The sequence below is a fragment of the Aedes aegypti genome, chromosome 1 (genome assembly GCF_002204515.2).
Source record: "Aedes aegypti strain LVP_AGWG chromosome 1, AaegL5.0 Primary Assembly, whole genome shotgun sequence".
NCBI lineage: Eukaryota > Metazoa > Arthropoda > Insecta > Diptera > Culicidae > Aedes > Aedes aegypti.
In genome coordinates, this window is record NC_035107.1 from 168227518 (window position 1) to 168243421 (window position 15904).

The window sequence follows — 15904 nt, forward strand, 5'->3', positions numbered from 1 at the left end:
CCATTTCGGCGGATTATGGGAGGCGGCCGTTCGATCGGCGAAATTCCACCTGCTACGAGTTCTTGGATGCAATCCAATATCTCAAGAAGATTTCGTCACCTTGTTGACACAGGTAGAAGCATGTTTAAACTCCAGGCCTTTGACGTCACTCTCTGATGACCCGTTGGATTTAGAACCTCTAACACCGGCTCATTTCCTAGTTGGAGGATCACTTGTTGACTTGCCCGATCCAGATCTCAGCGATATTCAACTCAACCGACTATCGAGGTTCCAATGTGTTCAGCGGCAATTACAGGACTTCTGGAATCGATGGCGCCGTGAATATTTGTCCCAACTTCAAGCTCGATCAAAACATTGGCAACCAGCAGTAGATATACAAGTTGGGAGATTAGTTGTCATTGTTGAACCTAATCAACCACCTACACAGTGGAAGATGGGCCGAATACATGAGTTACACCCAGGCGAGGACAGAGTCACTAGAGTCGTTACAGTACGAACAGCAACTGGAATTTTAAAACGACCAGTAGTCAAATTATGTATATTGCCAAGCCAAGCTCAAGAGGATTAGTACAGACTTCGTAGATTCCATCCAGTGCATCGAGAGGAGGTTTTCTTTCTTTATTTTTCAGAAGTCTCCCAGCAACTTCAGGGTGGGTGAGGATGTCTGCAAGATACAACATTTATATGGATGCAGCCAACCGTAACTACACTCACAGAGTTTTAGGGACTCCAAGTGCGATCACATCGTAATTGCGCTACTGTTCCGGTTACGGTCGTATTAGTGACCCGGTTCGCACCGACGTGCCACTACTACTGCGGATCCGATGGTCATCGCTGGTCATCGAGAGAAGAGCCAGAGGATGATCAAGAGAATCACTTCATACCAATTCGTCGTCGCGAACAGTCGCAAGGGGCGAACCCTTGTCCAAGTTTAATGTGTTAGCCTTAAGAATAAATAGTGTCGTAATTAATAAAGTTATGTAGTGTATTTTAATGTAATAAAGTCTGTGTTTTAAGTGAAACTGTTTGTGTTTAACTGCATGCGAAGGAAGGCACAAGGATGACGAGGATCTGAAGGAAGAAAGGATCAAGGACTGCCAGGAACAAGGATTTGGATTGGATAAGGACTAAGGAAGGTACGTTCTGGTGAAGGTCGAGTGGAGGTCAAAATCAATTTCGGTCGGACGATTCCCCGACAGGACCCTTTAAGAAAATGATTTTCAGTTTTGTTCCAATTAATTTATTGGACAGAAATGAAGTCAATGAACATGTCGAAATGTACAGAAAAATTTTCTCAATAAAAAAAAATGCTCATACGATCATGTATAGTTCAAAGCACATTGGAAATAATATGAAGCATTGCTTTTCATTACTTTGGACACTGCAAATTCCATTGGTTGCCATAACAGGTTGGGGTCTGTTTACGGGGTATTTGAATTGTGTTTTATCTTTCGGTAAATATGTATGAAATGCGGGTAGCGCATGTTGTGGCATTGTGTATTTAGTTGAAAATGTGAATCTCGAAAATGCAGCAGCTAGAAAGTGTGGGTAGCACACATAGCATGTGGGTAGCATATGCAGAAGTAAAAGCCAGCTATTGTGTGGGCAGCACACCTGCATATGGGTAGCATATGCAGAACTGTAATGCAATTAGCATTAATTTTGGTGAACTTTTACCTAATGATTAATCATCACAATGATCTAAGATAGTTTGTATTTGAATATTTCGTTTAGATGCATCAGTGGTTCCACCGTTCAAACCGGGACGCGACGCTCGTAGCGATTGGCTCAAATGGAAGCGAGCTCTCGAGCGGTATTTGAAACTAAGTAAGATAACTGAGGAAGAAGAGAAGTGTGATCTTTTGTTGGTACTCGGAGGCATTGAACTGCAAGACCAGTATGAGAAAATTGTCCATTATGAAGTTATGGTCACGGAGTTGAATGATGCAGGCATCAATGAACAACGAGCTGATAAGTATGCGTCGATTATACTTTCGCTTGACAGATACTATGCGCCTAAGACAAACAAACGATACGAACGGCATCTGTTACGCGGTATCAAACAAGAAGAAACTGAATCGTTTGACAATTTTGTTAATCGAATTCGAGAACAAGCTAATAGGTGTGAGTTTAACGACGTTAATGATGCCACAATTGATCAAATAATCAAAGGCTGTCTGTCCCAGGATTTCCGCAAGAAATTGTTGTCTGAGGAGAAAACTTTTGAGGAAATATTACAGCTCGGAAAAGCGATGGAAGACTTACAAGCTCAGTGTAAAACATATGTAAAAGAAGTTCAGTCGGTTCAACACGAGCTTGTACAGCGAGTACAACCTAGTAAATCAGCTGTGAGATGTTTCAAATGTAATCGCTTAGGCCATATCGCGCGTGACAAAAACAAATGTCCAGCATCTGGCGTAAAATGTCACGTTTGCGGGGAACTCGACCATTTCAAAATATGCTGTCCGAAAAAACGTAAATGGGAAGGAAATGAAAATCTGGTACCAGCAAAGAAATACAAACCAGCATACAAGAAAGGTTTATACTGCGTCAATGCTGGAGAGAAAAGCGAAACCTTAGCTTTTGATGTGGGAGGCGTGAAGGTACAGATGCTGGTTGATTCCGGCTCGCCACCAAATATCATCACGCAGAAAACATACGGAAAACTTAAACAAGCAGGTGCAGAGATTATCAACGAGCGTGAAGCCTTGGAGGAAAGCAAGCAATACCAAGGATATGGATCGTCAGAACCTATTTATTTCAGCAAGGCTTTCGAAACTGAAATAAAAATACCAGGAGATGAAAACGGCGTTTGGAGTTACGTTCTTGTTTCACCTAACGGGCAAACCAATCTGCTATCCAAATCGACCGCTTTTGCTCTTGGTGTGTTGAAAATTGGTTACGACGTTCGTAATGAAGTAAACACAATTTCTGAACCGAAAACATCATCGCCTTTCCCGAAAGTGCCCGGTATTCAGTTGAAAATACATGTCGATTCCTCCATCACGCCGGTATGTCAGCCAATCCGTCGTCTACCTATTGCTATGGAAGCAGAAGTAGAACACCAGATACAAGAACTTTTGAACCAACAGATAATAGAGAAAGTGGAACATCCAACTAGCTGGGTTTCTCCGTTAGTTCCTGTTCGGAAAAACGACGCAAAGCTTCGCCTCTGTGTCGATCTTCGAGCAGCAAATAAGGCAGTATTAACTGAAAACTACCCGATGCCCAACATAGAGGAAGCTTTATCGTCCATCCACAAAGCGGAAATGCTGTCAACACTTGATCTGGAGTCCGCATTTTACCATCTTGAGCTCGATGCAGAAAGCCGCGATATAACAACTTTCGTTTCACGAAGCGGGCTATATAGGTTCACACGACTCGTTTTTGGAATAAAAAGTGCTCCCTAATTATTCCAAAAGACAATCAGCAATCTTATCAGTGGAATCAAAGGTGTTATAATATATCTGGATGATATATTAATATTCGCCGATTCAGTAGAAGAACATGATCGTATTTTGGCGTTAGTCATTGAACGTTTGAAGACCTACAATCTGAAAGTCAACGAGAAGAAGTCAGTTTTGAGAGCATCAAGCGTTGAATTTCTCGGTTTCCAAATCTCAAAATATGGTGTGAGCCTGACTGAAACCAAAATTAAAGCATTCTTGGATATGCGTGCTCCGATCACTTCTGGGTACTGTTTGAAGAATGAGTTTCCATTATGGGATAATAAGTTAGTACTTACATTACAGTACTAGCGTGTTTGGAACATATCTCAAAATTTCTCCATAGTAATTTCCATATAAACCTACATTGTCTTTGGGCCACCTTTAAATCACCATCTAGGAAGCTGAAAATTTCACAGAACACTGTTTTTATGGTAAGGATGGTAAGAAACATATGGGAGGTTAGATTCTCAAACATTTTCAAATTTTGAACCGCCCTACTGTACAGTTCTTTGGAAAGTTTATTGGAAACCTTTCTAAGCGTACCCATAATATGAGACAACTCCTGCATAAAGGAACTCCGTTTTCCTGGAAAACAGACTACCAAAAGGAACTTGATGATTTGAAAAAGTTAGTTGTGCTGACGTTTTAATTTAACATTTTGAATAACTTTTTTTTGATTGATTTCCAGATCAATAGCTGATCAAAGGACGCTTAAGTATTACGATCCACGTGATAAAACGTATTTGATAACCGACGCTGGCCCTAATGGCCTTGGTGCCGTTTTGGCCCAAGAAGAGAATAATGAAATCCGACCGGTCATGTGTATCTCTCGAAGTTTGACCCCTTGCGAAATCAAATACTGTCAAACCGAGAAAGAGTGTCTCGGAATTATATGGGCAATGGAAAAATTGTACATATATCTCTACGGAACGCGTTTCACCCTCATCACGGATTGTAAACCGCTAGTCTACTTGCTTGACCGTGTGCGATCGAGGCCATCCGCTCGAATCGAGAGATGGATATTACGCCTCCAGAATTTCGACTTCGATACGCGTTACGAACCAGGAGACAGAAACGTTGCAGATGCTTTTTCAAGGCTCTGTCCATTCCAGATCAATCAAGTTCTTGAAACAGATACTGTAAGCTGGATAACACCCTACATGCAGCCATGTAGGATTAGCAAAAATGAATTGGAACGAGCTAGCGCACAAGATATCGACTTAAGCAAAATTCGTGAAGCTTTAGCAACCGAGGACTGGACTAACGTACCGGCTCAGTTTAAAACCCTCGGTATCAAAGAACAACTGACCCAATACGGAGACTTGGTACTACGGGGAGATCGGATTGTAATTCCTGCGGCTCTTCAGAAAAGAGTCACAGAGATAGCACATCTTGGTCATCAAGGTTCAACTGCAATGAAAGCACACTTAAGGTCGCGGTTGTGGTTTCCTGGTAAGAATGTAGCAAAAAAAGGGGTTTGTTTTCGTGCAACTTAAGTATTCTGATTTTATTTTCAGGGCTAGATGATTTAGTAGAAAGAACCTTAAAAGCGTGTAAGGAATGTGCTATGATGGCGAAACCTGATCCACCATGTCCCATGGCAAGAAGATTACCTACTCTTCCATGGCAGGATGTGGCAATGGACTTTATCGAAGGACTGCCCAATGATTATTCATTACTGGTGGTAGTTTGCTACACAACCCGATATACCATGGTCGAACCAATGAAACATCCAACATCTTCGATGGTGGTTATGGCACTGTTGAAAATGTTCAGTAAGTTCGGTATCCCTCAATCGATAACAACTGATAATGGCCCTCAGTTTCGCGCCATTGAGCTCAGGAAGTTCTGCGAGTCTTACAACATCCATCTAAATTTAACAACTCCATACTGGCCAGAACGCAACGGCGCTGTCGAAAGACAGAACCGTAACTTGAAGAAGAGGATTAAAATCAGTGTAGCTCAAGATACCGATTGGAAGCGAGATCTTTACGAATATCTGTTATTCTATCACTCAACCCCTCAGGAAACAACTGATCTGTCTCCGGCTAAAATGATGTTTAATCGAGAGCTGATTAGCTACCTCCCTACGATACAGGAACCTACCAGAATATTCTTTGAAGGAACACAGGAACGGGATGCTTTAATCAAAGAACATAAGAAGCAATATGCTAATGATAATAGACATGCTAGAGAAAACAACATCATAGCCGGTGACACCGTATTGATGCGCAATTTGAAACTGGGATCGACGCAACCTAACTTTCGACCAGAGGAGTTTGAAGTAATCAACGTGAACGGAAGCGAGCTTGAGGTCAGATCTAAAGAAACCGGGAAGGAATACACGAGAAACCGAACTCATTTGAAGAAATTGCCATTACAAAGATCCAGCGACGCCGATGTGCAGCCATCTTCGACAGAGGTTCTCAACGATGACTCACAGCCAGGTTGTAATGAGACTAACTATGAACGCGCACAGACTAGCTGTAAAGAAATACAGACAGAAGATATTGTTCGTCCGCGAAGGAATAGAAATGCTCCGGGTAAATACAAAGATTTTCATTTGTATCAATGAACCTCAAACATTGTCTCGATATTTACTAAATCATGAACCTGTCAATAAATGATTTCGAGTATTTTGATATTGTAGATTTTATTTCCAAACTTAAGGAGGGATGTATCGAAGTGATATCTCTACCAAATGTACATTCATCTTGTGCGCAAAACTAGTATACCTGAAACGTGAGTTACTTTGGTCATGGGACAGATCTGTACACCGAGAGATAATGAATGTGTGTGTGTGTGTGTATAAGAGAGCGATTGAACTACGGCAGTTTTCAGTTGGACATAGACGCGAGCACACCGGTACAACGACTAACGTTGTTATCAGCCGTTAACAAGGATCCGAGGTAGACGAACTCATCAACCACCTCAAAAGTATCCCCGTCTATCGTAACACTGCTTCCCAGGCGGGCTCTGTCGCGCTCGGTTCCGCCAATCAGCATGTACTTTGTTTTTGACGCATTCACCATCAGGCCGACTTTTGTCGCTTCACATTTTAGGCGGGTGTACAGGTCTGCCACCGTTCCAGATGTTCTGCCGACAATATCCATATCATCCGCGAAGCAAACAAATTGGCTGGATCTTGTGAAAATCGTACCTCGGTTATTGAACCCGGCTCTCCGCATGACACCTTCTAGCGCGATGTTGAACAGCAGGCACGAAAGTCCATCACCCTGTTGAAGTCCCCGGCGGGATTCGAACGAACTGGAATGTTCACCCGAAATCTTCACGCTATTCTGCACACCGTCCATCGTTGCTCTTATTAGTCTTGTGAGCTTCCCGGGAAAGCTGTATTCGTCCATGATTTTCCATAGCTCTTCGCGGTCGATGCTATCATAAGCCGCTTTGAAATCGATGAACAAGTGATGCGTTGGGACTTGGTATTCACGGCATTTCTGGAGGATTTGCCGTACAGTGAAGATTTGATCCGTTGTCGAGCGGCTAACTTCCCACAAACTCATTTGTTATTGGTGATAGACGACGGAAGATAATCTGGGATAGCACTTTGTAGGCGGCATTCAGGATAGTGATCGCACGATAGTTTTCACATTCCAGTTTGTCGCCCTTCTTGTAGATGGGGCAAATGACCCCTTGCTTCCACTCCTCCGGCAGCTGTTCCGTTTCCCAGATTCTGACAATCAGCCGGTGCAGACAGGCTGCCAACCTCTCCGGGCCCATTTTGATGAGTTCAGCTCCAATGCCATCCTTACCAGCGGCCTTGTTATTCTTGAGCTGGTTGATGGCATCCTTAACTTCCCTCAATGTGGGGACAGGTTGGTTTCCTTCATGCGCCGTGCTAACGTAGCCACTTCCTCCGCTGTCGTGACCCTCGGCGCCTGTGTTCTCCGTGCCATTCAGGTGTTCATCGTAGTGCTGCTTCCACCTTTCAATCACCTCACGTCCATCCGACAAGATGCTTCCGTCCTTATCCCTACACATTTCGGCTCGCGGCACGAAGCCTTTTCGGGATGCGTTAAGCTTCTCGTAGAACTTTCGCGTTTCTTGTGAACGATGCAGCTGTTCCATTTCTTCACATTCCGCTTCTTCCAGGCGACGCTTTTTGTCCCGGAATAGGCGGGTTTGCTGCTTTCGTTTTCTTTTATATCGCTCCACGTTTTGTCGCGTTCCTTGCTGCAGTATTGCAGCCCGCGCTGCATCCTTCTCCTCCAAAACCTGCCTGCATTCATCGTCGAACCAATCGTCACATGTCCTCCTTTCCACGTACCCGACGATGCTCTCGGCTGCGTTGTTGATGGCTGCTTTTATGTTGCTCCAGCAGTCCTCAAGAGGGGCTTCGTCAAGCTCGCCCTCTTCCGGCAACGCTACCTCGAGATGCTGCGCGTATGCGGCAGCGACGTTCGGTTGGGCCAGTCGCGCTAGGTTATACCGAGGCGGGCGTCGATACCGTACATTGTTAATGACGGATAGTTTTTGGCGCAGTTTCACTATCACCAGATAGTGGTCGGAGTCAATGTTAGCGCCACGATAGGTTCTGACGTCGGTAATGTCGGAGAAGTGTCGTCCATCGATCAAAACGTGGTCGATTTGTGATTCCGTCTGCAGTGGTGATCTCCAGGTGTATCGATACGGGAGGCTGTGCTGGAAGTAGGTGCTGCGAATGGCCATGTTCTTAGAGGCGGCAAAATCTATCAGTCGTAGGCCGTTCTCGTTCGTCAGCCGGTGGGCGCTGAACTTTCCAATCGTCGGTCTGAACTCCTCCTCCTGGCCAACCTGAGCGTTTAAGTCTCCTATGATGATCTTGACGTCGTGGCTTGGGCAGCGGTCGTACTCGCGTTCGAACTGCGCGTAAAATGCGTCCTTGTCATCATCAGTGCTTCCGGAGTGAGGGCTATGTACGTTTATGATGCTGAAGTTGAAGAACCGGCCTTTGAGCCTCAACTTGCACATTCTTTCGTTGATCGGCCACCACCCGATCACGCGCCTCTGCATATCACCCATCACTATAAAAGCTGTTCCCAGCTCACGTGTGTTGCCGCAGCTCTGGTAGATGGTATGATTACCCCTAAACGTTCGCACCATCGAACCTGTCCAGCACACCTCCTGCAGCGCTACGATGTCGAAACCGCGGATCTTCAGTACATCGGAGAGTATGCGTGTGCTTCCGATGAAGTTGAGAGATTTGCAGTTCCACCTACCGAGTTTCCAATCGCAAGTCCATTTTCGTCACTGTGGTCTTTGCCGATTGTTCCGGTCCGTATTCTCTCGTTGACGTTCCTGTGCTGGTGTATTTTTACGGCTGGCTTGCAGGGCCTGACACCAACCCCCTAGATTTCCGGAGGACCATTCCCCCTACATGTTCGGAGGGCCATAGTGCGCAGTTTAGCTTAGAGTCCTTCTCTGGCACTCGGACGATGATCAGCCGCCCCTGACATGGGGAACAGACGCTGTTGTGAGCCGCTCCTAACATGGAGTACAGACGCTCAAGGTTTGCAGAAGCAAACCCCCCCTTCCCTGTCAGCATACGACCAAAGTTCCCACCGGGGGTTGGTTACCCGATCTTCCCCAAGGTTACTCGTACCCCGGCCAGTACCACGGGGAGGTAGGGATAGGAGTTGCTGGGCAAGAGGCTAAGGACCACACAATGGGGTCTATTTTATTCCTGTAGGTACGCGAGGTACCAATGGTACGCCATGCCCAGCCATTTACCGTGCCAAGAAAGGAGAATATTTTGTAGAAATTTTTGATAAATTGCATGATTTTTTCCAGGCTTCTAGGAAATATTGTCGCCGAAATAGAGGCAATTTTTTTACAAATTTTAGCCGGAAAACAACGATTTTTATGTAAGACCATGCATTGCACATAGGATCTCGAGTTATTTTTGGTAGAGAACCAGATACCCTATCAAGAAAATTTAACAAATTTCTTCAGAATATAAGCCAGGAATTGCCGGAATTCGTTAAAAATGCCTTCAAGAATTTCATCTGATCATTAACCAAGAATTCGGCAAGAATTTGTTAAGCATTTTTTTTAGGAACAGTTACAGAAATTTACATAGAAATTCCAACGATTGCGTTAAGAATTCTGCTGTAAATCCACTCAAATCTCAAATTTATCAACGTTTACTTTAAAAATTCCATAACTTACCTATACCGAAAATTTCCTTCATAACTTTCAAAACAAAAATTAGTCCAGATGAAAGCAATGGTTCACAATTCTAAGAAAAAAAAAAAGGGTTAAAAAATCAACCAAGTAGTATGGAGCATAAATACCACATGCTATACCTCCATTCTGCGGTATTGGTTTGGATTTTAACCAGCTAGTTCCCTTGACGAAAAGATCCTCGCCCGGTGGGATTCGAAGACACGCCCCTCATATTGGTCTCGTTAAATAGCTGCGCGTGGAAAGATGTTAAAATGGCCGGCTTGCGCCACTACCATCGTCGGTAGAAAATTTCTATTTATTTAATATTGAACGTACGAAGTCAATCTCCATATTTTGAACTTTTTACTGATGCACAAATATAAAATAGAAAATGCACTGTCGTATGATCCTTATTTCAAGAATGTGCTAGAATAAGAGCGTAAGTAACATGATCGATACCTCTTCGTCGATCTTCTCTTCCGCGAAAAAAGGTGACATGCACTGCCGTTATACGCATAATTGTCCCATGTTCCAAAATATGCAATCAAGAAAAAGTTAGCGTTTAAAGATTTTAACACATTTAGGCCTCGTATTTATCAAGTGTGTGGTAAAACAAATTAAAATCTTTACAATAGTATAAAGAATAGCATGTTCATTATAGTCAAGAGTTTGTATTATGGGTGTTACGCATTGACGGGCGAGCTAGAGGTGCAAAAGCACCTGCTATACGCCTCAAATGTCCGATAATTTTGCCAAAATGTCACAAAACACTCAGCTGTTGATAGACAGCTATCACCAGAACGAGCCATCACCATATGGGAATAAAGTAAATTTAGCAACGAAATTCAAAGTGGGACGGTTATGCCTAGAAATACGGGGTTTTTGGTGAATTTCTACGCATAACAGTCCCACCAATAGTAGGGACCAATTATGTGCTAAGCATACAGCTGTAGATAACCGTCCTTACGTTTTTTTTCTTCTAAGCAATGGGGGGATAATCTGCTCAACAGACTCCGGACCGAGGCCCGGGAGTGTGGGGTTGGGAACCATTTACTACATACAAGCAGTAAACAGGACTACACCCCCGACCCATCGAACATCGATGACACGCTTAGGGGGGTCCACCAAGGTAGCATGTTGGCGCTTTGCCAGCTTCCCAGGTGGTCCTCACCTCCCGTTGTCCGCTGAAAGCGGGCAGGGTCGACCACTACGCCCGCGCCCAGCTGCACCGCAGGTATCAAGAACTGATACTGCGGGCTTCTTACGTTCTTACGTATAGTTTGTATCAAATGTAGAGGACGTATATCCTCAAGACTATGCTAAGGCACCTAATGAAGGCTCAAGTGACATGTGCCAAACGGAGCCACGTGTGGAAAGTGAAGAAATACGATTTTATAGTTTGGGATGGAAAGCAAAGTTTTCTGTATGTGTGATAATGAGAAAATGTATGAGTTAGTGAAAGAAAGAGTGGATGAGTAAGTTAGAGAATTTATAAGATGTGATAAATTTCTATATCGACTCTTCCAGCGGCAGGCTTGACAGAGACTCATCTGCAAATTGAAGGTTATTCTGCGGAGTAAATATTTAACTCAAAATTCACGACCCAAATCTTCACACGATTTGACATTTATTTGGACTTGGTTTGCAAGATCATGGTATTTGATACATCGCAAATTAAGTTTCAGAACTGCCAACATATTTGCCACTTGCACCGAAGAACCAGTTATCCGGAATAACCCAGTATGTGGCCAGGTCATCCAAAACCCCTTGAATTATTCTTTTTTTGACGTGATTTGCAAATTCATGAAGTTTGATATGTCACAAGATAGGTCTCAGAATCGTCAATATAATGACCACTTCCTCTGGGGAACAGGGTATCCAAAACAACCTGAAATAAGTAAATAAAAAATCGAATTTAGTATTGTATCATTTAATTCCACTAGAGTTTGTATCTTTTGACAGATACGCGTATTTTGACCTCAACTGTAAGGCGTGTCGTGTACTATACTCGACTAGAACCTGGCATGTAATCAAGTTATCCAAGAACGTTTAAATTACGCTTCTTTAGCCTTGATTTGGGAATTTATGAAGTTTGATGTTGCCAGCATGGTTTCAGAACTGACAGTTTAGTGCCCATTTCCTCCTCAAATACATTTGAACCACCTTTAGACTTAATTTTCAAATTCATGAAAATGTGTGTGTCGCAAGCCAGGTTTTTGATTCGTCAATATAATGGCCACTTCTACCAGTGAACCGGTATTTGGAACAACAGCATGTGGCCAAGTCATCCAAAAACGGTCGAAATATTTTTATTTTGAATTGGTTTGCTAAATCATGAAGTTGATTTCTTTCAAGCCATGGACTCGAAATTAAAGTAATTACTGATATTTCAAGTGGGATAACTTCAGTACTCCCCGTTATGAATCCAAAATTCGGTACATTTCTAATTGATGATCGCGATTTCAAAAACTAGAAGAATTTTGTGATCGACCCTAGTGATCCTTTATAGAGAGATAAGCGGAAGTAAAATGGAATGATTTGGCAACGGACCAGCAGTGCTGATTTTGCTTGGCGTCGAGAATAATATTGTAACACGGACATGACTTCCTCATTGCTATAAAGTGTATTATGTTTCGTTATAGATCTTTGAGCTACATATCAAAACTAATAAACAGCCAAAAAAATCAAAAACTAAAAATCGCATTGACAAAAATTGAAAAAAGTAAAACATTTCTCGAAAACTTATTCATACAGACTCAAGTCAAAAAAGTATACAAACTTACTTTATCGATCCTACGTGTTAAGCAGGCGGAATTCTACACGTACCGCTCTGTACTAACTTAACTTTTCACTTTTAGAACGTTTAATTTCGGGATTTACAAAACGACGAAAGTAAGATTTTCAACTTTCGCAACCTAACCACTACTTTCGCCGCCCCGCTGTATGGAGAGACAAAGTGACTTAACCACGAATCAAAACAGAACACTACTTGAGCCGATTTTACACTGGTAGAAAAACGTCGAAAGTAACTTGATGAAACGGCTTATGATTTTGTATAATTATTTTTTTTGGGAAATAATAGAAACTACGTAGTTTTTGAACGTGAGCTGATTGTATGCAAAATTTAAGTGGCATACACTGCGAAAAAATGTTAAAAAGGTGATTCATTTTAAAACAGTTTTAGAAGACAAGTTGTGATTCTTCTGAATTAATTTTCTCAAAACCGTATGAAAGTTACTTACGTCGATTTGAAAAAGTAATTGAGATTTCATATTTTTGCTTCATGCAAAATTGCTTTTACCGAAATAATTTCAAGCGGATTACATTACTCCTCAAGAAAAGTTCAAAACAAACATAACGCATGTTCGTTTGGCTCACACTTTGACAGCTCTCGCTGCTCGATTGGCTCACACTTTGACAGAAATGTCAGCTTCCGCGAATCTCTCTTATAAAGGATTTCTAATCGACCCTGGAAATTCAACTGAAATTCATTAAAAACGGATGGAAAATAATATATTGATATTGAAAATTTAAAACAAATTGGACGCCAGGCTCGCATAAATGATGAATGCATCCCGATAATACAAACACATAAAATAGGTTGTGTTCCAAATGGGATGTAAAACCAACGTAAGAAGATGTTTAAAACGATTTTCCAAAACAGCAGCTAAACAAAAAGTCAAAATGCATAAAAAGTAACATGGGACAATTATGCGTATAACGGCAGTGCATGTTTTATCTCATTTTTTCACATTAGGACTCAAGATTGCATCGTTCAATCAAACTTGCATATCGTCAACTTTATTCGCGGAAGAAAGGAACGATGAAGTGAAATCAATCATGTCACTTACGCTTTTAATCCAGAGCACGCTTTATTTGTGCTTTCAAAGTTCTGATACATTTGGATTCCAAGCTGTTTCACCTTAACACAGAGCAATTGCAATTGATTTGTAATGCAAAAAGATCCTTAAAAGTCGATTTAATGTTAATGTATACACAGCAGCTCAAGCACCACGATTGCTTGTGATAAATAGAATACAATCACTTGATATATTTTGCTGAAAGTTTTATTAAAATATCTCAGCGGCTACAAACCGAACTTAACTGTTTTCAACCCATGCGCAACATTCTAGCTTCTCTCTTTTCCTGTAGCTCCTTACGCTGCGCCTCCACAATCTGTTTTCTCTCCTCTAGAAATGTCTGATATTCCGCCGCTTCCAATTCGTTGACGATTTCGATTCCACATGTCCGAGCAATTCCTACCAGCGCTTTGCACATTTGCTCTAGCGTCAAAAGGGCATTGGGCGGGTCCTGGAGCTTAATTTGGGCGATCTCGTACAAATGCTTGCGTGTGATTTTTCCTGCCACTTCCTTGCCGGGATTCATGGCTCCTCTTTGAATTCCCGCCGCTTGCTTCAGAAGAAATGTGGCAGGTGGAGAGTGGATTGTGAGCTCGTAAGATCTGTCCGATGTGACCGCTACCCGACACGGCAGAGGGATTCCTTCCTTGTAGTCTTTGGTTCGTTCGTTAAAGTCCTTGCAGAACGCCGCAATGTTTATCCCGCGCTGGCCGAGCATCGGACCAAGTGGAGGCCCTGCCACAGCCAAACCGGCCGGGATATTTGTGCGAAGTTTACTGGTGTGGTTGATTTTGTCGATAGATTTCTTGAGAGTTTTTAGTCTGCCTGCTGCTTTGGACATGTTGTAATCTGGAATTAATTTTCATTATTTATTTATCGAATAATGTAACTTACAAAGTTGCAAATACCTACAGTTTTAATGGGAAATTTATTAAAAGGAAATTTTATCTGTTGAAACGAAGTTTTATTGTATAACCAGCCTGATACTGACACCCTCTGAGTCGCACACACGGGGTTGTTTGTTTACACTCTATGGCAGAAAATGTCTTTTTGACGTTTAATGTCAGTAGGGTGACCAAACGTCACAGTATACCTAGAGTGCACGTAGAAATCACACTACCCAAAATCCCAAAATATAAGTTCAAATCGATTTACGAATGTACACTCAGAATCCGATCAAAACATCGATAGTTTAAATCATAATCATTTTTGTCATTCATCAAGTTCAAACCCAGTCTAGTTTTGAAAGTATACATGTTTGGCATAATAAGTAAAACTAAACAAGTTTAACGGGTGACAAATTTGACCAGTGTGTAACTCCAGCCCTTGCCCACCATCATTGTTTTTTTTTCCACGCCGTCAGTTTTGTCGAGGTGATATTTTAATTGAATATTTGCTGCTGGAAACGTGTGTGCCTCGAGCAAGGAATTAAATTTGAAACGCCATTCATTCCTGGACGATATGAGGATAGAAAAGGTAAGCCATTTCCAATAATTGTGGCCCTACAGGCATCGACTTTGTAGAAGTTGTTTCTAATCGGAAAAACTCAGTGTATTCCTTCAATTTCTATCGTTTCTAGACACATCGGCAATGTCGATCAGGAAGGAAACGATCCGGAATCGATTTAGAGGCTGTTCCGAACAAGATACCAACGAAATTGTGCCAAATACAGCGTAGCAGAAGAGCCAGGTGAAAGCCGGGAAGATGCGCTGTGAGAGATCCAGAAGACGATGGAGATTAACTTTTACCGGAACATTTGTTAGTGATTGTGGTGAAAAATGCAAATGTACACCAATAACATTATAATAAGTAGATTCTAGATTAAAATAAATGGGTCCGCTTCGTCTTTCAATCAGGTTAGTTTTCGCTTTTTTCCACTCCAGATAGCTCGCAAACAATCCAGAAGCCCAAATCTGTTAATCTGAACACAATTATATCCAAGTTAAACATTGTTCGTTATATTTTCAACTTATACTAGGCTCGATTAACCGGCACCTAAACGAGAGTTGGGGTCAACCAGGCGAAACGTCATTTAGTGTGACTTTTAAACTAGTTAGTATAGATTATTTTCAGAGTGTACGATGCTGCCATCTGGAATAAGTTTACTCTATGCGTGAAGCGTCGAAAATTTTACCTGGCAAGGTATAGGTAGGCTTACCAGATGGTATCCTTCGGGAGGACATGTCCTCCTTTTTGACCATGTGTCCTCCCGTCCTCCTTTAAGGCCGGTTTGCTACTGACAAGAAAAGCAATCGCTTATCTCGATGCGTGGAAAATTTCTCTCAAGAAATGGTCAAGAAAATCACTTTTTTCTGATCGCAGTACCGTTTTGATTCATATTACGGACACTTAAGGCCTCAGTGAAGTATAACCCAGCATGGACCATACAAAATAAATCATTCTGTATGATTTTTTAGCGTTATCGAGCGT

At 42.3% G+C, this 15904-nt stretch overlaps 1 protein-coding gene and 1 long non-coding RNA gene across 3 annotated transcripts; one reads left to right on the top strand and one right to left on the bottom strand.

Annotated features, from left to right (window-relative positions):
- Positions 1 to 13665: 13665 nt before the first annotated feature.
- On the bottom strand, positions 13666 to 14538 carry LOC5566081 (39S ribosomal protein L11, mitochondrial). Of its 2 annotated transcripts, none has more exons than XM_001650402.2 (2): positions 14387 to 14538; positions 13666 to 14323 (listed from the first exon to the last, which is right to left on the bottom strand). In XM_001650402.2, exon 2 carries the CDS (start codon positions 14313 to 14315, stop codon positions 13725 to 13727), a length of 591 nt encoding a protein of 196 aa, XP_001650452.1. In that variant the 5' UTR covers positions 14316 to 14323; positions 14387 to 14538; the 3' UTR covers positions 13666 to 13724. The 2 variants fall into 2 exon arrangements, with proteins under 2 accessions (XP_001650452.1, XP_021708971.1); XM_021853279.1 differs by having other exon boundaries at positions 14383 to 14514.
- Positions 14539 to 14637: 99 nt separating this feature from the next.
- Positions 14638 to 15326, top strand: LOC110679185. The gene is made up of 2 exons (XR_002502286.1): positions 14638 to 14950; positions 15054 to 15326. It is a non-coding gene; the product is annotated as an uncharacterized LOC110679185 (long non-coding RNA).
- Positions 15327 to 15904: the final 578 nt, after the last annotated feature.